Below are 22475 nucleotides of genomic sequence, written 5' to 3'. Positions count from 1 at the left end.
AGTATCTTCTTTACTTAGTCTACCAATTCAAATGCTAGTCTTTCCAGAAATGTTCTTAACAGACACACCCAGGAATAACGGTTTACCAGCTATCTAGGCATCCCTTAGCCCAGTAAAGTTGATAGACAAAATTAACCTTCACAGTGACAATGGTAGAAACTACAGTGGAGAAGAGGATAAGGGTTATGGAAATGCAAACAGAGGTTTGATGACATCCTGAGAAGAGAGAATGAGAATTTTCTAAAATTGATGAAAGACATCAATCCATAGATTCGAGGCCAGCAAATCTCAAATAGGAGCAATAAAAATACAAACCTAGACATATTACAGACAAAATTTAGAAAATAATAAGACAAAACAAGACATTATCTTCAGAAGTATGACGTTTTAATAGCATCAGAAACCAGTGAGATAATATCCTCAGTGTGCTAAAAGAAAATAACGGCCGGTCTAGATGTCTACACACAGTAAAAATAGCTCTTGACAATGAAACTGAAATAATAGATATTTTCAAAGAAACAGAAACAGGATTCATCAGCAAAACCTCACAAAAGAAAATTCTTAAGGACAGACTTGAGGCAAACACAAAGTGAACACAGATGGAAGGTCTAATATTAGAAGAAATGAAGAGTGAAGGAAGAAGTGAAGTGAATGGACAAATGTAGGTAAATGCTGCTTGCATAAAAGAGTAACAATAATTTATTGAATCTTATTATTGAATCTCAATAATTCATAAGTTGCAGAATAAGATTGTGTGGAAATTGGATTTAAACTGTCCTAAGATCCTTAATGTTCAAAAGTTTTGTTTAACTGAGACTTTGATAATTATGTGTCTAATTTCTAAAGTAACCAGTAAAAAAGGGGGAAGGATTATGTAATTTCCAAACTAATAGAGAGGGGGGAATAGAATGATTATTAACCATTTATGTTTAGCAAGCTCATTTTAAAATGTATAGAGAAATGCAAAGGGCCAAGAACAGCCAAGTTATTCAGGAAGCAAATGAACAAGATGAGAAGACTTGCTGGTCTACCTGATACCAAGATTTAAAAAGCTCTAGTAACTAAAGATTGGCATTAATATTAAGTTGAGACAAACAGATGGGACTAATAGAGAACCTGGAAACAGACCCATGCATGAGAGCACTTAGAGCACTGCAGAGCATGAGAGCACTTAGAGCACTGCAGAGCAGAGAAGAAAAGACAGACTTCAATAAATGTGGTTGATTATGAAATCAGCTCCAAGTGGATTAAAGAAAAGATCTAGGGGCACCTGGGTGACTCAGTCCGTTGTGTCCAACTCTTGATTTCAGCTCAGGTTATGATCTTACAGTTTGTGAGATCGAGTCTGTGAGATCTACATGGACAGTGCCGAAACTGCTTTGGATTCTCTTGCTCTCTGCCCCCACCCCCCCACACACACACTCTCACACTTGCTTTCTCTCAAAATAAATAAACTTTAAAAAAAAATTAAAAAGACCTAAATGTCAAAGGCAAAGCAAAAATTTTTCATAAGATAATTTGAAATAAGGAAGAATTTTTATTTTTATTCTTTTAAGGTTTTATTTTTAAGTAATCTCTATACCCAACATGGGACTCAAACTCACAACCCTGAGATGAAGAGTTTCTCACTCCACCAACTGAGCCAGCCAGGGGCCCCAGGACTTTTAAAAATAAGACCAAAAAGCCAGAGCCATAAAGGAAAATACTATTTTTAGGGGCACCTGGGTGGCTCAGTCAGTTAAGCGTCCACCTTTGGCTCAGGTCATGAGCTCATGGTTCACGAGTTCAAGCCACACATCAGGCTCTGTGCTGACAGCTCAGAGCTTGGAGCCTGCTTTGGATTCTGTGTCTCCCTTTCTCTCTGCCCCTCCCCTGCTCATGCTCGCTCTCTCTCAAAAATAAATAAAAACATTAAAAAAATTTTTAATGTTAAAACTCTTGACATACATAGTAATCCTATTTTTAAAAAATAATAAAAATAAAATTTAAATGTTTGGTCATCAGAAGAGTAAAAAGATAAACCATGGAAGAGGCAAAAATATTTGTAACCTGTATTACTGAAATACGAAGGAAAAAAAAAACTCATAGTAAAAAGCAAACAACTGAATAACAAGCCTCAAACAGGCATTTCACCCACTACGGGGTTCAGTATATATATGAAAAAGTGCTCAACCTCATTGGTAGTAAGGGAAATAAAACTCAAACCACAAATGAAATATTGCTACACACCCACCAAATTAGCAAAATTTTAAAAATCTGACAGTACCATGTGTTGATGAGGTATAGAATGACCTAACTCTCATACACTGGAAATAGTGATGTAAATTTAGTACTATCACTTTGGAAAAGAGTTTAGCACTTTCTAATGAAGTCAGATAAACGTAGCCTATGATCTAACAATTTCATTCCTAAGTATAGGTATCCTAGAAAAGGCATGCATGTATGTATTGTGTATTAAGTTACTTGTACAAGAATACCCACAGCAGCATTGTTCATAATAGCCTGGCACTGTCCATCATTAAGAGTGAAATGGATAGATTATGAATGTTACAAACTGTTTAAACTTCATAATACTGAAGGAAAGAGGAGATAAGAATACATATAGTGTAACTCAATTTATATAAAGCTTGCAGGCAGTAACACTAAACTGTATGTTGATGGTGAGGGTTGCCAATTACCCTTAAAGGGCATGATAGTAAATATTTTAGACTTAGCTGCCACATGGCCTCTGTCATAACTGCAGTTATTCCACTCTGCCACTGTGGTGTAAAAGCAGCCCTAGATGGTTCGTGGCTGTGTTCCAGCAAGAACCAACCTCTAGTTTATAGGTACATGTGTTGGAGATAAAATTACTTTCAAAAGGAAGAGGGACAAGGAAAAAGGGAATGAAATAATGATAAAAAAAAAAAAAAAAAAAAAAAGACAGGAGAGTGGTTACCTCTTGGAAGGGTTTGTGATTAGGGAGGGGTAAATGGGGACTTCTAGGATGCTGGCATTGTATTAGTGGAACTTGTGTGGAGGTTGCGCAAGGAGGCATTCACTTTATAGCTGTCTTTTTAATTCTACATAAAATTTCTATGTACAATAAGTCCTATGTCACAATAAAGTTTTCAAAAATAAAAATAGTACTTCCTTAAATGATTGTTATAAGATTATTTAATTTTATGTGAATTTTTGTTTACATTTGAATTTGTCTGCTTGTTTCTGAAATTTCTATCAAAGAAACACTCCTAAAAGAATTTAAATAGTAATATAAGACTGTTGTCTTACATACAGTTTCTTTTTAAAGATTTCTTTATATTCTTTGTTTTATGGGCTTGGAGATACAGATTGCAGTTAATAGCTTGGCTTATATATACCAAAGTATTGACTGCTATCCCTTTTTTTTTCCTTTTATTCACAGGTTCGGTAGATGAAGGTGTCACTGAAGGGTTACCTACGCTTCAAAACACTTCTAGCACTAATGCTCATGCAGATGATGATGATCGGTTAGTACCAACATAGTCTGTCATTTTCTATAAAGGGGTGTACTTGCGAGGCACCTGGTTGGCTCAGTTGGTTAAGTGTCATACAAGCTGAGGTCATGACCTCACAGTCATGGGATCAAGCTCCAAGTCTGCCTCCATGTTGAGCATGGAACCTGCTTGGGATTCTCTCCCTCCCTCTCCACCTCCCCCACCCCCTTGCACATGCTCTTTCTTGGTCTCTCTCTTTCTCTCTCTGTCTCTCAAAAATAAAATAAACTTTAAAAGGGGGGGGGATATACTTGCAACTGTAAATTCAAACATTTTAACTTGGAATTACATAAGTAGTTTATTGGGTACCTCATTTTCTCTTTCAGAGTAAAGAGGTAGCATTATTACGTCATAAAGTAGACCACCTATACAAGGTTTATTCGGCATTTTAAAACTGCTCAGGCCCATCATTTTTAAATAGTATCTATATCTAGTATCTATCTAAATAATGATCACTTTTAAGTAGTTTTTTAAATTTTTTTTTACATTTATTTTTTTTGAGAGACAGAGCACAAGTGGGGGAGGGGCAGACAGAGCATCAGACACAGAATCTAAAGCAGGCTCCAGGCTCTTGAGTTGTCAGTACAGAGCCTGACATGGGGCTCAAACCCACAAACCATGAGATCATGACCTGAGCAGAAGTTGGACACCCAACCAACTGAGTCACCCAGGCACCCCAAGTAGTATTTTAAATAGTATCTAAGGGTTGGTGAACTGTGAACTGTGGGCCAATTCCAATTTACCACCTTTATTTGTAAATCAGGTGTTCCAATATAGCCGTGCTCATTTGTTTACCTATTGTCTGGATAGCAGAGTTGAATAGTTGAAACAGAGATCATGTGGTGTGCAAAGTGAAAAATATTTACTGTTTGCCCTACTACAGAAAAAGTTTGCCAAATCCTCGTCTCTTTGCCCATAAATCCCAGGTCATTATCTTAGAGTTGTCCCTCTCTGCTTCGTATCTATCTCCACATAGATATATAAGGGCATTTCAGACTTAACATGGCCAAGACCTCTAACTCCCCTTCTAAACCTCACTTATCCAGTCATACCCATCTCTAAAGAGCATCATCATCAGTTAAATGAACAAAAGGACAACATTGAGAGAGAACTATTAGGAACTGCTTGGTATATGGTATGTTTGGGGAATATGAGAAGAAATGAGGCTGGAAAAGTACACAACCCAGAACATGAGGAGGTTTGTATGCCTTGCAGAGGTGTTCAGACTTTATTCTGAAGGTAACAGCCATTGCAGGATTTTAAAATGGGTGTTGATTTAATCAGAGAGATCACTGTGAAACAGAAGGATGTATTGGAGGGGTTGGGGGCTAAAGAGAGGGAGTTATTAATTCAACCTTGTGTTGATGAGGGCCTAAATTAAAGCAGTAGTAGGAAGGAAAAGATTAAAGAGATTAAGAATTTCTAAGGTAAAACCATTTATGATACATTCTGTGATAGTATGTCCTTAGGATGTTGGACATTCTGGACAATTCAGCATTGTTTTTCATATTGCTATAAATGGAACTTTTAACAGTTAAACTCTCAAAAAGTCATTTTTTTCTTTTGTTCATTAAAGTTGTGCAGGAATGTTTATTCAACTTAAAAATCAGAATCTTCCTCCCTCCTTTGGTCTTTTTTTAGATTGGAAAATGTTCAGTATCCCTACCAACTCTACATAGCTCCTTCTACCAGCAGTACGGAACGACCAAGTCCAAACGGTCCAGATAGACCTTTTCAGTGTCCAACTTGTGGGGTACGATTCACCCGTATTCAGAACCTAAAACAGCACATGCTCATCCACTCAGGTAATGTCGTCTTCCCTACTGTTGCATAAATGAGTACTTGAAACATTACATTTGGAATCTCAGTTAAAAATAGAAAACAGATGTTTTTGAGTTTAAAAAATATGTCTCTGAGAAATCAGATAAGCCTAAGTCTGTTGGTAAAATGGTACAGTGTCAGAAAGCTATTTGTTTAATACATTTGCCACAGGCATAAGTATTCAGATTAAAACTCGGTGGGGTATATGTGCAGACATAAATGAAAGGCACTGGGTATATTAGGTGTGTGTATATATGTGTGATAGAGAAGCACAGGTACAGATAGAGCAAATGGAATTAAAAGGGTATTTATTGCTGTTCTTTGTACTATTCTTGTAACTACTCTTTATGAATGGAATTATTTCCAAATAAGAAGTGTTTTTAGAAATTTACATTTAATTATTTAAAATTTAATTTTAATTCTGCTATCCTAAATTTCTCTGTGCCCTGACTAATCAGCTTTGCAGCATTTTTTAGGATAAAAGATTTTAAATAAATTACATGTAAAACATTTGAAATTTAAGTTCAGTGATCACAAAAAGGCAACAAAATTCTTGTGGGTACACCTCTGATGAGTATAGGAAATCTTTGCTCCTGTTTTCAGCTGTGTTGTCATCTTGCTTTCCTCTTCTGTAGATAGGTCTAATAGTCCCTGAGCTAATATCAGTTCCCTATGACTTAAATCAACAGATTGTATTTTGAAGGTTTTTAATTTTTTTTTTGCTAAAACTATGATAATTGAAGAGATAATTAATATACTTCATAATTCACATATTAGTTTCTACATATTTTTTCTATCACTTTACATAATATGCCCATAAATCCAATTCACCAAATGATAGTTCTAGCATTATTATGTTCAGAGATGTTTCTTCTCATTTCTCAGGTAATGAAGAGTAGGTACATTTTCACATCTTTTCAATATAAACTTTACTACTTTAATGAAATGATGTTTTATGGGGATTTGATTCTGTTTAAATATTGTGGTTATGTTTTGAAGTCTGTAAAATAGATGATTTAGAAGAATTTTCAGAAATCAACTTGAGTATAAACTAGTTCACCTCTCCTTCTAATGCCTTTTTTTTTTTTTTTTTTAAAGCCCTAGTGACTTTTCAAATGTTCTGTACCTTTTCTGAGATGTTGAATTGGAATCCATTTTTGCTGGTGATTTTTGCCTTTTTAAATTGCCTATTGCTACAAAATTGTAGCTCAGAAATTTGTGAGGTTTGTGACCTTTCACTTTACTTTGTTTTTAGATAATACTTTGTTCTGCCTTATTTTGTAGGAATTAAACCATTTCAGTGTGACCGCTGTGGGAAAAAGTTCACCAGGGCTTACTCGCTAAAGATGCATCGCCTAAAGCATGAAGGTAAACGCTGTTTCCGGTGCCAGATATGTAGTGCCACTTTCACTTCCTTCGGGGAATATAAACACCACATGAGGGTTTCCCGGCACATTATCCGCAAGCCTCGGATTTACGAGTGCAAAACATGTGGCGCCATGTTCACCAACTCTGGAAATTTAATCGTGCACCTGAGGAGTCTGAACCATGAAGCGTCAGAGCTAGCAAACTACTTCCAGAGCAGGTGAGGCGCACAACAAAAACGAGCCAGGAAAACCGCTTACTAAACTCTCTTTCCCTGCTGTCGGGGCGGCCTGCTATGCTTATCAGGTTGCTGGCTACTCAGTCACGTTCCTTTTAAATTTCCACTGTCCATACTCTCATCTCCTGATCTGATACAATTTTGCTGGATCTTCTAGGTATATACAATTATAAATATTTTTCTAGTTGGTATTGGAAATTTTTCCCTGCAGAAGTAGACTACTTACCTCTTGCTTTGTCTTTTTTGTTTCTTGGGTTTTAGTTTTTTGTATTTTCAATAATTAAGCTTAAAGTAATATAGACCTTATTGGAAAATTTACCGTGTTAGATGATTCTTAGTGGTATTGGATTAATTCAGACTCTTCGGATGTCAAAACTTTTGACCACTTCTCTTTTTTTTTTAATTCTATATAAAGGGATATATATTTACCAATAAAGAAAAGAACTTCAACAGCAACTATAATGGATATGATTATTTTCAATTAAATTTCCTTTTTCTTTCAATTTAAAGCTCATGCTTTTCACTAATAATTTATGATAGAATTCCTTTCTGATTTATAGAGTATCTAAGGAAGTCAGGTTTTAGTTCTGACTCTACCACTAACTAGTATTATGACTGAACATGTCTCTTTACAAATGAAGAAGCCTGAAGCATAAAGACCGATAAAATGTAAGCTTTAAAGGTCATTTCAGAGGTCTCTAAATATAAAACTCTGTTGTCTTTTTTTAATACTTTATCAAAAATGTACATCTGTAGGAATCCTTAATTTTTTATAAAATGAAATCTTCCTAAACTTAAATTTTAAACCATCTTTACTTCTTAAATCTTATTTTTCAATAAATTCCAAACTATTCCTGCAGATTTTTTTCCTCTTCAGACCTGACATTCATGTTGTTTACTCATGTCTGAGTGTCTGGTTGTCATCTCACAAAACCTAAATTACACATATCATATCAAACATTGTTTGTCCAGAACTAAGATAGTGTCATAGTTAACCACTTCTATTGCCTGTATCTTCCCTGTACAGAACCTTCTGTCCTCTGTTCTTCCTGTCTAACACCTGAAGACTTCTTAAAAAATAAAACATAGGACATTGTAAATTGTTTTGCAAATGAACATATTTTAATTTTTTTATTAATACTGGACAGATTATAAAACCACCTTCTTAAATGTATCAGTTATTAACATTCCTAGTAGAATGAACTTTTTAAGTCCAGCAATAAAGATTTAATTAAAGCATCTAAGAGATATTTTATGTTTGTTTTAACTACAAAAAATGTTACAGTAGAAAACTTAGTAAATGTACGAAAGTATAAAATATAAGAAATTAAAATACTTTCTGATCTCACCACTCAGGAGTAATATCCACTGTTGTTAAAATTTTGGTATATTTTACTCTCCATATTTAATAATTAAATGTTTAATCCTATCAATATAATATTAAATATTTTCAGTATTAATAAATACTTTCTTAGGACTAATATATAACTGATCTCATGGCATTCATTTTCAAATCCTACTTCAAATGGAATTTATTGTTTTCATATACTAAATCTAATAGCAGAATACACATAAATTATTTATATTTCTCTATATAGTACATTATGTATAATGTCATTTATGCATAAGGACTTAGTTTCTTAACTAACTTATATCCAGGAAGTAATAAAAAGTTAGGTTTATATACCTCTTAATTAGCATATAATCCAAGAAAAGTTAAGCATAAGTTATTCAAATGATACTTGCTTAAGTGAGCATGCTAATTGTATCTGTATACAGAAACTCTTCTACATAGAACAAGAAAGGCTGCTTAGGGGTCTAAAGTGACAATGAAGGTGATAATTAATCCTATCTATTGATAGTAGAGTTCATATACTTTGGTTCTGATGGATGGCTTGGGTTCATATTTAGGAAAGTTTAGAAATTTGAATATCCTGAGTTATAATTAGTCAAGAACTAGAGAAATGAAAAATCCCAATCTTGTTTTACAAATCAGGTCTTTTTATTGTGGCTAATTTATTACTGGTTTGAAAATTAACTCCCTCTTTCATCCTTTGCCTCTTATCTAGTGATTTCCTAGTACCGGACTACTTAAACCAGGAGCAAGAAGAGACCCTTGTTCAATATGATCTTGGAGAACACAGTTTTGAAAGCAACTCCTCTGTTCAAATGCCTGTAATTTCACAGGTCTCCTCGACCCAGAATTGTGAAAGCACTTTCCCCTTGGGGTCTCTTGGTGGGCTGGCAGAAAAAGAGGAAGAAATGCCAGAGCAGCCAAAGACCAGTGCTTGTGCCGAGGCAACCAGAGATGACCCCCCCAAATCAGAGCTGTCTTCTATAACCATTGAGTAATTTCATGGTTTGGCTTCATTTTTGGTTTTTGGAAAGTGCCTGTGCTTGGTCTTGTACATTTAAATTTAATTTAATTTTTTAAACAAAAAAGGGTTTGGGAAAGAATTTCCCTTTTTACTTTGTAAGCCCCACAACTGATGTTTTATTTTTCATGACTGAGAGATTGCTTCTGTAAGTGCACAACAACATGATGTTGAAACATAATTGAAACTATGAGACTTAAGGAGAACCAGTTGACTTCAAGCCTGTATCAGTTTCTTCCATTGTTAAAAGCAGGCTAATGAGATCATTAGGTAAAGAAGAATTCAGATGATTGTTGACCTTCTGAGATGAAAGGGTACACCGGAAACAAATTACTGAACAGAATTTGACAGCCTGAATAGATGTTTACTCCTATACACAGGACATTGTACAATATTTTGTAAAGCCTGTTGGTTTAGGAAATATTTACGGTAAGCTTTCTTAAAAATTATTAGGGTAAATACTTCTGAAATCCAATGTATTCTTTTTTTTTTTTTTTTTTTTTTAAGCTTTGTCATTTCTATTATTTTTCATGGTGAAATTTGGTGTAGGGATAGGCATTCCCTGAACTTCTTTAGTACCACTCCAAATAATCTTTCTTCTGTGAAAGAAGGCAGAGAACCATGATTGAGAATAGCCGGGCTGTGCATGAAATGACCAGGAGTGGAAAATGAAGTACATAAATCCCAACTTCATAGGAACTCTTAATATTGCTTTTCTGACTAAAATTGTTGTTTACCTGGTCTTTGAATGTTAATGCCTGGCTAATTAGGTCATTGCCTAAATCATTTTCCCCTCTTGCCCCATGAACAGTACTCCCTCTTGCATATACTGGCATGATATTATATAAAGGAAAAATATTGGAGATATTCTATATTTTATATATAGGTTTATGTATTGTTGAGGATGTTTTTATTGTGCTGATTTGGACAAAATAAAAGAATTCTCTGTTAAGGCTATGTTCTTAACCCAACTAAGATTGTTTACAAAGTTCCCTGTGTCGCTGATACATTGTTTTTGTTTGAAAATATTTTTAGACTTTGACAAGTTTATTAAAAGGATTAGTGTAGTTTTTACACAATGTAAGCAATAATGTAACAGATGAGAAAAGGCTTTAAATTGATCAACTAGGACTCATAAATCTAGGGGAAAAAACTAAGACTAAAGGAAAACTTAAAAACCTTAAATTAATATCACCTCTTTTGCTGCTAAAAAAAATGAAACTTCCTGATTTATAGTCGAAATTTATATCATACTCTGGACTGGAGTATACTTTGCATCTGGTGCCATTAAAGCATCACTGACCTTGATCCTAAATATTCATGAGTCCATGAACAATGAACTTTTGAATAACCTTTTTTCTATGTATATACCCACAGGTTAATAATTATGAAAACACCTGATTAAATTAGAAAAAGAAACTAAATAGTTTCTTATTCAAAACACAAGATCTGAATTTTGTTTGGGTGCTAGACCTTAATAATAAAATTAATTTTTTAAGTTATAGTGATTTTATTGTTTCTTTTTTTTTTTAATTGGCTAATTCTGTGATTGATTTTCCTCCCACAAATGTAAAGGAAGGGAAAGTAAACTCATTGAAGATTTTTTTTCAGGTAACATTCTTTTTCCAAATTCTGTCAAGTTTTAACTTGTTTCCAACTGCTTATCTCAGTCTTGAACCTGTTTCCCCGCCCTCTGCTCCCAAACATAGGTATATTACCTACAGGAAGATCAACATACACAGGTTATACTGGGCTTCCATCATTTATGCTTCTTTACTAACAGGATTGAATTTACTTTTTGCAACAGACTGTAATACTAGTAGCAGTACTGCTGTGTCTCAGCTGGAAAAGTTAGGAATTTTTATTTTTAACGTCATACATACTCTTGAAAAATGTTATGCCGGCCAATGGATAAACCTCGGAGTTAATTTTAGAATCTTTATATGGGCAAAACAAAGAATAGGTAAAATTAATGACCAGGAATCATTGTTGCCTTCAGTTCTAAGAGTTATTTTTTATAACTAAGTAAAGGAAAAAAAAAAAAGAAGTAAGGGTTAAAGAAAATAAACATGTAAGAATTGTTCGGGGATTTGTATGATTGAAAGTGTTTTAGCATATCCCCTACCTATCCTGAGAACTCTGTGTTAAGAAAGCCCACAATTTTGGCAGCTCTGAAGTATTCTGTGTTCTCAGAATGTAGGATTACCACCACTGGCTATTCTTTCCCAAATGGAAACTAGATTTTCATTGGTAATTACAAATTGCACAGATTTCCAAGTTTTATGAAAAACTTGAATATACTATGAAAATGTATACTTGGTTTATTTTCTGTACCCCAAATCTTAACAATACAGGTAACTAATTAATTAGTATTTAACATAAAATGATATAAACAAAGGCCTTTTTTCTCTGTCATTGAGGCTCTCCATTTTGCTTGATACACAATTTAAGGATTTTTAGCTTAAACTAAGCTGCAAGGGGTAATTGTATATAGTGTTATTTAGGTTTATTTAAAATTCATCTGAGAGAGGGATAATTGAATGGATAATTTTACCAGAATATACGGAAAACATTGCAAAGAGATGAAAGCCAGTTCCATTATCCCATCCGTTAGAAATTACCAGTATAACTAAATAAAAATTCCAGTTTAGAATACTTAAGTATAGCTGTCTTTCATAAGGCCCAAGAGGGTAACTTTGTGATATTTAAAGGGCTTAAATTTTAGGATGCAGGATAAATTGCCTTTTTAAAACCAAGAATTTTATACAAGAAAAGCATTTATTTTCCATTTTTATGCTACCAAATAGGTATGATACACTTTAGAAATGAGCAAAGATGCTTTCTATGAAACTGGGTGTTCAATCTCCTGCAGTCATTCTTTCCATTTTTAGGGGTGCATTCTAACAATGGAAACATCTAGCATGAGAATGCTTGTAATAATTCTCGAAAAAGAGATTAATATTGGGTTTTTTAAAGGTTTTTATAAACAGAAACAGATGGAGATTATCATCCATAAATATATTTAAATGAATTTTTCTTAATTTGAATTTCAAGTAATCTTTTTATTTCACATAATTAGTTGCATATTTAATTATATTGCCAGTTTTGTTTTTTTTTTTTTAAGTTCTTGATTTCAGTGAGACAAAGTGTACTAAAATGTTTAAATAACCTCATTCAGTTTTATGTATTAACATTTCAGCATGTAAACCATTCCGGCTTAAGTAATTTGGTTCCGTGTTATGACACATGCTCTTTGGTTTCAAAAGCAAACAGAAAAACTTGCATTTTGTTAAAATAGTTTATCAAACGGAATGGACTAGTCAGCATGTCTAATGTAGTATCATTGTTACATTCTAACTACTGAGCCAGACTCTCCTAGTGTATAAATGATTCCCTGGGAGCCTTCGGAAGCTGTATTAACTCTTTCAGTCTTTTGTTTGCTCTCTCATTATTTTATTCTTGTACTCCATCTAAATAGAAGCCAGTTATCTTATTTAGTGGCTTTTAGTTTGAAGATTCTCAGATCAGTTTTAGTCTCTCAACTTTGTAGTCCGTGAAAAATACATTATTGTGTAAGGTAATGTCAATTCTGTACTTTACCACATGGAGGGAATCATTGTTATTACTTGAGGAATGAACAGTCCTAAATTGTAATGCCGTAACAGAAAGGAGTTTGAGATTTGATGAATTGATGAAGAAGAGAACAAGAAACTTTGATGTGGCACTTACTCTATTGTCACTCATCTGCAAAATGTGAAGTTATAACTCTGAAATATACATCCAAATGAGGGAGAATAGTTTTCTAGATATAATATTAACTGGGGGGTGTGGGCGGGTGCTAGTAAAGTTTGTGTTTGGAAGCGACCCAAAGTTGTTAAAAGGTAATAAGTGTGATTTTCACTATAAGTTATTGACATAAGATACTTTATTTATAATATATTCAGATTTTAAAAGTAACAGAGAAGAATGTATTAGAAACTAGATTTTGTTTTCTGAAGCAGTGGAACAAAATTAAGGAGAGTTCTATTATAGTATATACACATCTATGAGGAATATTTATAGCTAAGCATACTCCTTTAGCTTTAAGCTAAAATGGTCAAAATTTAAATTTATTTTTTATTTTGCTTATGTCCACTTTTATCTTTTAGTGTCATTTTCCTTGACAGAATGTGGTGATATAGGGTATTTTTTATCTAGGAAGTCCTCAGCAAGATGAGTTTGCCAAAAGCAATAATGGTTCAGATTAAACAGTAAAGTGGAATTGAACCAGTTTCCAGGTTCAACTAAGGAACAGACACTCTGTGGATATTTCGTTTTTAGATTATAAATATGTTGAAATTTATTAATGGGAGGAAGTAAGCTTATATCAGATTATGGGATGTAGACTCTTAGTAACATCACAGTTGTACTTTTTTTTTTTTCATACTAAACTAATACAGTTAGATAGTTCCACTACATTGTAGTGATTCTATTTTTGTGATGAGAAAAAACAATTCTGTGTCTTTACAAGTAGTCTCTGCAGAAATGTCAGGCAATGTTATTGGAGTCTCAGTTTGGCAGTATCCAAAATACAGAATCACCTCAAAGTGCTTGTGCTACTTGAAGAGAGCCTCCTCTGTGCAGGGCCCAGGCAAGCTACAGCTAATACCAGGGTACCTGTGCACATAATAGTTTACAAAGAATTTAAAAGTGGAGACCATTGATTGAAAACAATTTTTTTTTTAAAAAAATTGTTTTAACTTTAAAATCTTTAATTTCAGTTTGAAGTGCCTGGTTTATAAAATCTAATTCTTTGATTATTGCCTTTCTCTTTAAATTGACTAAGTTTGCTGATTAAACTTAAAGCCTTGGGCTCAATTGTGATGATTTATTGATAAAATTGCTGCTTGATGGTTTGAGGGGCTAGTGTCATGACTTTTATGAAATTATCCTTGTTTTCCCAAATGCTGGTCTAACTATATCCAGATTTCATAATCCAGTTAAGCTAAAAAAATCATCCTGTAATTGAATGTTCAGGTTACCAAAGTACATCACCTTCTAAGGAAGGATAAATCTTCCCTACTGGAAGAGGAGCTGGCCATCTCCCCTTAACATACATTGATTCCGTTGGCATTAGTGGAAGCTGTGTTCATTTAAAGGTGGTAAAACCTTTTGTGCAGTTCCTAGAAACCTCTGCTTTCTAGAGAGAACCTTTTCTATGATTACCTTGTAAGTGTGTTTTTTCTAAGAGCTTTGTTTTCCTTCAGTTATCAATTTAATTTTCAAGTTGATAGATGCTATGTAAAGTCTCTCATACTGAGAGTAGTCCATTAAATTATTGAAAGTTGCACTGCTTTTCATCTTTCAGGTGCCTAAAATGAATGCCACCAGGTATTTGGAAGGTGTAAGATCATAATCTTTGTTCATTTTCTTCCTTATACAAAGTGATGGCTTCTAATGCATATATTTCAAAATATTTAAAAAAAAAAAAAAAAAACAGCCCTCAATAGAGTAAAATTTGGTTTTGATCCAAGTCCCAATAATATGTTTGATATTTCTGTTGTTCCTGGTGCCTCCTGTTGCATCAGATAGAGATTGCCTGCCTCTTTGTATGGCACCCTTGTGGCACCTTATGTCCGATTGGAAGATAGTTTATGGCTTCTTTGTGCCTCTACTATCTTTTCAAAAGCCATTTTATAAAAATCCTAGGTAGCCTATTTTAATATTTAAATATATATATTTGTGAGATACTTTTAGAACAGACTTTTTTTTTTTACTTTGAAATTCCTGTATTCTCATTTTTAAGAGTAAATTAAAATTTTCCAAGATTAGGACTTGTCTTTTTCCACAGCAGCATAATGAGAAAGTCAGATTGAAATTGAAATTGACCATACTTCAGTGATAGAAGAAATTGATGTCTGGTTACAGGTGACAGATAAGAAGGAAAAAATTGTTTTGATGTCACAGAAATGAATTTTTAAATAAAATTGTGGTTTTGTTTCTGTAATTTCATACTTGCTGCTACAGTTGCTCAGTATTTTACAGAGCTAACATATAAATCTGGCTCTGTTTAAAAACTGGAGTACTTTCTAGTACAACCAGCCTGGGAGGAAGCTGCACCACAGTTTTCCAGTTGGGTGACTGACTGCTTTGTTTAGCCGATGCATGCTTAATATTTTCCTATAGGCCAACATCAAAGAAGCCTGGGGGAAACTTTTTTACCTTGCAGCGTTGATTCCTTTTGGGCACTGACATTTTGTGAACCCCTTGGGGGAGGGTAATGCTGGGGCAGAAATGTGAATTATGTAGATGGGTGTTTTTATGTCTTCAGCCCTCTCCTAGAACCAGTACAACTCTCTTAACTGTGCCAGTCCCCAGTTCACCAGCTTTGTATCCACTTGTCATCTCATTTAAATATGGCTGTACTTGGTGACAGTGGCCATAGCTAATAACTTCTTGGCATGTTTGACTTTCAACAATAACAAAAATGGTTTTGGATTTTGTTTTATTTCCTAAAAATGTATACAATGTCAGAACTTCACATTTTATATACTAGTATCTGGCTATTAGTATTTTACAGGAACCATAGTTCTTGGTGACTTCATATATACATATATATATATATATATATTTTTGTGACTTTTTTGTAAACTAAGTGCCGTTTCAACGTTACAATCATTTTTAGAGTTATTGTAATCAATGTGAATATCATGTTTTTTCAAATCTGTTCTGAGCCTATAGTGTTTGCTTTGTGAACATATGTGTATTGTATATATTCTGTATAGTTACATTGTACTGAAATATTAGCTTGTTTGATATAAGGAAAGTATGTATTGAGTACCTTTTTGCTAGCCTGGTTGTTTAATCTTTTTTAAAAAGGTTTAAACTTTTTAAAAAAATCTTTAAACTGGCCTTTATTACATGGTCACAAATAAAGTTGCAGTTTAGAAGGGATGGGCAGGGAAAAATTAGTTTTGAGTGTCTTTGAATAGAAACATAAGACTAAGATTTTTTTCTCATTAAAATATCTTATTAATGCTTTATGGAGTAAAACTTCCTGCTGTTGTTATTTATTGTTGGCTGGAAGGAAGAGTTGGTGGTGTTGGTTGAGCAACGTTAGATGAGAAAAGTCATCTGCTGAGTATGCACGGACCAGAGAATCTTAAATTAGAAGGCACACACCAGCTTCCTGGGTGAGGAAGAAGAGTTGAAGGGGCACAGATTCCACAAATACCATCCCTTAAGATTGAAAGAGATCTAAAGGAGGCTAGAGAAAGTCATCAATTCCTGGAGCTATTGAACTAGGTTTAGGATCTTGTGCAAAGCTACTTCCTGAGGGGTGGGTTGCATCTTTAGAAGTTTCCCTGAATCTTTCTGAAGTTGTACTTTTGATGAGATACCTGTTGGTAACATTTGAGTAATGTCTTACAACCAAAAAGTAGAAAACAGGTACTTGGAGGAGGGTGAGGGGAACAGCCCTTGCATAAGTAACACGCCTATGAGAGCCTAAAGGAAGCAGTTTCTAAGTTTAGATTCATCTTGATGTGACTTTTAGTAATAATTGGACTATAGAACAAGAGTAACAGGCAAAGAAAATTATTTCACCGATGCCAAGCTACCAGGATCACTTTAGAATTAAATTCAGAGGGGCAGAGGTTAATTTTAAGAAGCACTGTCTTTTCATTCAGTGAGTGTGTTATGTTTTTAATAATTGCTTACCAAACCATTCAAAGTGAGCAAACTGTTCGGGTCCTTAGTAGCCTCAGCCACAGGAGATATACATAAATGCAAAATGTAGAAATTAAAATAATTACAAAGCTGACCTTTGAGCAATGCAGGGCTTAGAGGTGCTGACCACCACACTGTGGAAGATTCACACGTAACTTTTGAATCCCCAAAAACTGAACTAATAGCCTACTGTTGACCGGAAGTCTTATAGTCACTTAGCACATTTTTTATGTTCTATGCATTATACACTGTAGTCTTACAATAAAGTAAGCTAGAGAGCAGAAAATTTATCTGAGGATCAGAAAAAATACATTTACATTACTGTATCAAAAAAAATCACGTAAGTGGACCTGCGCAGTTTAACCCCATATTGTTGCAGGGTTATCTGTACATCCTACAGTTTGATTTGCATATGAATTACCAGAAAAAAATCCTATCAGAGAATGATACTAAATGTAATAACCAAAGATGTTTGTCTCCTCACCTGAGAGTTGTAATTAATAGTTTGGGCATTCTCTTTTGAGCAGGAATGTTTGTTCTAAGTACTCAACTAAGTTAACAAAATGTACAGGCATGAAGAGTTTAAATTGGGGAAAACTTGCTTGTAAACATCAAATCCTAAAGTTTAGTGTAATTCATTTTTTTATATGGGTAAACTTCTATACAGATGGTGAAACTGAGAACAATAGGCATATTCAATCTAAAAGGAAATTGCTCATCGACAAACTGATTTGAATTGAGGTTTGAACACCCTTGGGGACAAAGGGAAAGCCAGTTGTTTTCTTAAACTGATTAATTGAATTTTCCTACAAAAAAAATACTGAAATTTCTATACCTAACTCACTTTATAGATAAGTCAGCGGCTCTAGGCAGAGCTGGCATTAGAATTATTTTGTAGGGCTTCTACACGTAATCCCACACCCTTCTTAATATCCCTGCCTAATTTTTTCCACAGCTAACATTTCTGACTGCTGTTAGCTGAATGAGTCAGTCTCACTGACCAGAGATCCTGAATAGTTAGGCTTAGCAACACATCAGCACACACTCTCCAGTAAGAGGACAGCCTCAGGTGAATTTCCTCAGTGATTTTTGCTTTCTAGAGATACTCTGTTGGGAAAGTTGCTTTAGAACATAAAAAGATAACAACCAAATAAAATTTCTGTAGACCATTTTACTTTTTTTCTCAAGTTTTTATTTAAATTCCAGTTAATCAATATACAGTCTAATACTGGTTTCAGGAGTAGAATTTAGTGATTCATGACTTACAAACAACACCCCCAGTGCTCATCACAAGTCCCCTCCTTAGTACTTACCACCCATTTAACCTATCCCCCTACCCGCCTTTCCTCCAGCAACCCTCAGTTTGGTTTTTTTTAACTAATTTATTGAAACAGTTTATATACCATAAAATGTGTCCATTTCCATTGTACAGTTTAATGAGTTCAGTACACTTACACAGTTGTACAAACACCCCTACACTCCATTTTAGAACATATCCATCACCCCCAAAGTCTCCTGGTGCCCAGTTAAAGTCAGTCTCCACTGCCACTTCTAGTCCCATCAACCGCTGATTGACTTTGTTTCTACAGATTTTTCCCTCATTGGGGATCATACACTATTTACTCTTTTATGCCCGGCTTCTTTAATTTAGCCTTTTTTGAGATTTCACCCATATTGTTTCAGGTAACAGGAGTTTGTTCCTTTTTATTGCTGAATAAGACTATTCCATTATATAGCTGCACCACATTTTTTTTTCTCCATTCATTTGTTGTTGGTGGATGGCTGGCTTCTGCCTTCGGGCTACAGTGAATAATGCAGTGAACATGGGTGTACAAATGTCTGTTTCAATCCCTGCTCTCACTTCTTTAGAGTATATACTTAGAAGTGGAATTGACGGATCACATGGTAATTATGTGTTTAATGTTTTTGAGGAATCGCCACACCATTTTCTTTTTAATGGTCATTTGTTTATTTTATATATTTTTTTAGTGTTTTTTTAATTTAATTTACATCCAAATTAGCATATAGTGCAACATGATTTCAGGAGTAGATTCCTTAATGCCCCTTACCCATTTAGCCCCTTCCCCCCTCCCATAACCCCTCCAGCAACCCTCAGTTTGTTCTCCATATTTAGGAGTCTCTTCTGTTTTGTACCCCTCCCTGTTTTTATATTATTTTTGTTTCCCTTCCTTCCCTTATGTTCATCTGTTTTGTCTCTTAAAGTCCTCATATGTGTGAAGTCATATGATTTTTGTCTTTCTCTGACTGACTCATTTCATTTAGCATAATAACCTCCAGTTCCATCGACGTAGTTGCAAATGGCAAGATTTCATTCTTTTTGATTGCTCCATTGTATATATACAACACATCTTCTTTATCCATTCATCCATCGATGGACATTTGGGCTCTTTCCATACTTTGGCTATTGTTGATCTCAGTTTGTTTTCTATGGTTAAGAGTCTTTTCTGGTTTGCCTTTTTTTTTTTTTTTTTTTTTTTTTTTTTTTTTTTTTTGCATGCCTATGTTCATCTGTTTTGTTTCTTAAATTATGCATATGAGTGAAATCATGGTATTTATCGTTCTCTAGTGGACTTACTCCACTTAGCATAATACTCTCTAGCTCCATCTGTTGTCACATAGACTATTTTAAATCCGGGGCAATCCAAGCATCAACAGTACATATAGTAGGACTTGTGTGTGTGATAACTTTTGTCCAGGAACAGACTTTTTTTCATTGAATGCAAATGAGTCTACCTTACAAGATTAATAAAAATTCCTTTTCAGTATATTTAAAGTTTATAAAATGCTAACACTTTGGGTGCCTAGCTGGTTCAGTCAGTAGAGCATGTGACTCTTGATCTCAGGGTTGTAAGTTTAAGCCCCATGTTGGGCATAGAGTTTACTAAAAAAATAATAAAATACCAGCACTTTCATGGTGTTCAAAAATCCAGTGAGATAAGCAGGATAATAATGAATCTGTGGTCCACATAGGTAGTTAGTGCCCTTCCTACCCATTACAGAAGAGCATTAGATGCACTCAGAAATCTCCAGACCACTAGAAAGGGCTGGAGCCTCAGGGGTCTTGAGTTGCTAGAGCCTTTACCTGTGGGGGGCTCTCAGACAGTGATTCGAAGAGAAGCGAGAGCTGTTCTGCCGGTTCTAGCACTGAGATTCTTTTTGGGCACTAGCATCTTGGGAGACACTCGAGGGAGGGTAATGCTGCTGGGAAATAGGAAATTATGCCGATGGGTGTTTTGTGTATTTTATGCCAAGACCTAGTTCTCTCAAAGAGAGGTGAACTTTTTCTTATGTGAAAAAAATGCATGTGACCTTGTTGTAAAGATGTGGACTGGTCCATTTTTTCTTTTATGTACTCTTACCTAGTTAATAACCTCCACTGGGTTACATTTCCCACCTCTGCTGGTAACATTTTTCTTCCCATCCCTACTTCCACTAGCTTAGTTCAAGCCTTTGTTGTTTCTGGTCTAGTAACACAAACAGCCTCCTAACTGTTCTTCCCTCTCTCCAGGCTAGCTACATCCAGTCCGTCCCTCAAATCCCTTCGATGGTTTTTCTAATCAGGCCACTGCCCTACTTCAAGCCTGCCTCCCTCTCCCTCAGACCCCCCTCCCAGCCTGCTCTGCCTGGCTGATTACAATTGGACTTTTAAGACATGGGTCAGGCTTCACCTCTTCTAGGAACTCACCCCTCAGTCCAGACATCAAATCCCACCCAGCTTCAGTTTGGGGTTAGAGACCTGTCTGGCTATTTCCATAGAAGATTTTGCTTAGCTCTACTAAACCATTTCTCAGTCACACTGTCCTATAAATCTTCTCATGACATAGTGGTGAGAATTAGATGAGTTATATGTAAAATGCTTAGAATGGCACTTCGCATGTAGCAACCACTTCGTAAGTCTCATCTGTTATTACAAGTGTATCTCCTGCACCTGACTGTATTCTTGACTTCAGGGACTGTCTTTGTTGTGTATTCCCTGTAGTTCCTGACACATAATAGAACTCAAAAACTCAATTCACTTCACTGTGTATATCAGAATCTTACTCATTTTTTAAAATATTTATTTTTGAGAGAGAGTATGCATGCAGAGAGGGGCAGAGAAAGCGGGAAAGAGAGAAAATCCCAAGCAGGCTCCATGCTGGGCTTAAACTCATGAACTGAGATCATGACCTGAGCTAAAATCAAGAGTTGGATGCTTAACTGACTGAGCCACCCAAGCAGGCGTCTGCCTCACTTTATTTTTAAGTAATCTCTACACCCAACATGGGGCTCAACTCATGACCCAAAGGTCAAGAGTCACATGTTCCATCAACTGAGACAGCCAGGTGTCCCATCTTACTCCTTTTTTTTTTTTTTAATGTTTCTTTATTTTGAGAGTGGGGGAGGGGCAGAGAGAAGGGAGAGAATCCCAAGCAGGCTCTGCGATCTCAGCACAGAGTCTGACACAGGGCTCGAACTCACAAACTCAGATCATGACCTGAGCCAAAATCAAGAGTCGTGAGTTCGAGCCCTGCATTGGGCTCTGTACTGATGGCATGGAGCCTACTTGGGATTTTCTCTCTCCCTCTCTCTCTCTGCCCCTCCCCAATCATGCTCTCCCTCTCCCTCTCAAAATATATAAATAAACATTTTTTAAAAACATTAGGATTTGGATGCTTAACTGACTGAACCACCCAGGCGCCCCCATCTTACTCATTTTTAAATGAAGGTGTGAAATATAAGGCTGTATATGGTTATGAATGAATATTAACTTTAATTCTGAGAACAGTTGCCATCAGTCTGGCCAAAATTTCCCCAAATCGTTCTCTACAATACTGGTCCTGCCACCATTTTCCTCCCTTCGTCTGGTTTACTGATCCAGCAAGCCCATCCCTATGTATCACTTCTTAAAGAAGCTTTTCCAGGGCATTCCGCACTAGATTGGGACTTCCTATTCTGTTCACATAACATGCTTTTTATTATAATGATAATTGATTAAAATCAGTTGGACTAAACTCCACGAGATTAAGTTCCGTTAGGACAGGTACCATATCTAGGTCTCTTTTAACAAGGTATCCCTGGCCCAGGGTTGGTTAAATGAAGTCTGACTTTAGGAGATAATGGCTTGTGAAGTAAAGAATTGTAGAAATAGAACAAAAAAATAACTGATTGCCACGAGAGAAACACCAAATAGTGTGCTTTGGAAATTTGAAGGAGAAAGAGATGGTCTAGGGTTGGTTCAGGGAGAAATGAGAGAGCAGGAGGCTGCTCCAGGAAACATTTGAGCCTGTGGTAGAACATCCAGGGAATGAAAGTAGCTTAATTTGCCAAGCATTATAAGATCCCTGAGGGGAAGAGTGGACGAAAATGTTATAGACTAGAACCAGATCAGAGAAGGCCTTAAGAATTTGAATTAATTTGGTGGGAAACAGAGAACTATTGCACATTTTCAGACAG

At 35.3% G+C, this 22475-nt stretch overlaps 1 protein-coding gene across 2 annotated transcripts in view; it reads left to right on the top strand.

Moving 5' to 3' along the window:
* ZBTB44 (zinc finger and BTB domain containing 44) overlaps nt 1–14800 on the top strand; it is a 70082-nt gene extending 55282 nt beyond the window's left edge. The window contains exons 3-6 of one of the 2 annotated variants that reach the window (XM_042907260.1): nt 3404–3488; nt 5157–5320; nt 6621–6921; nt 9009–14800. In XM_042907260.1, coding sequence (XP_042763194.1) covers nt 3404–3488; nt 5157–5320; nt 6621–6921; nt 9009–9291 — 833 coding nt within the window. In that variant the 3' untranslated portion in view covers nt 9292–14800. The remainder of the gene's footprint in view (nt 1–3403; nt 3489–5156; nt 5321–6620; nt 6922–9008) is intronic. The other variant, XM_042907261.1, reaches the window with a different exon arrangement.
* Nucleotides 14801–22475: the final 7675 nt, after the last annotated feature.

Source organism: Panthera leo, chromosome D1 (genome assembly GCF_018350215.1).
Source record: "Panthera leo isolate Ple1 chromosome D1, P.leo_Ple1_pat1.1, whole genome shotgun sequence".
NCBI classification, from domain to species: Eukaryota; Metazoa; Chordata; class Mammalia; order Carnivora; family Felidae; genus Panthera; species Panthera leo.
This window is presented reverse-complemented; position numbering and strand designations above follow the sequence as displayed.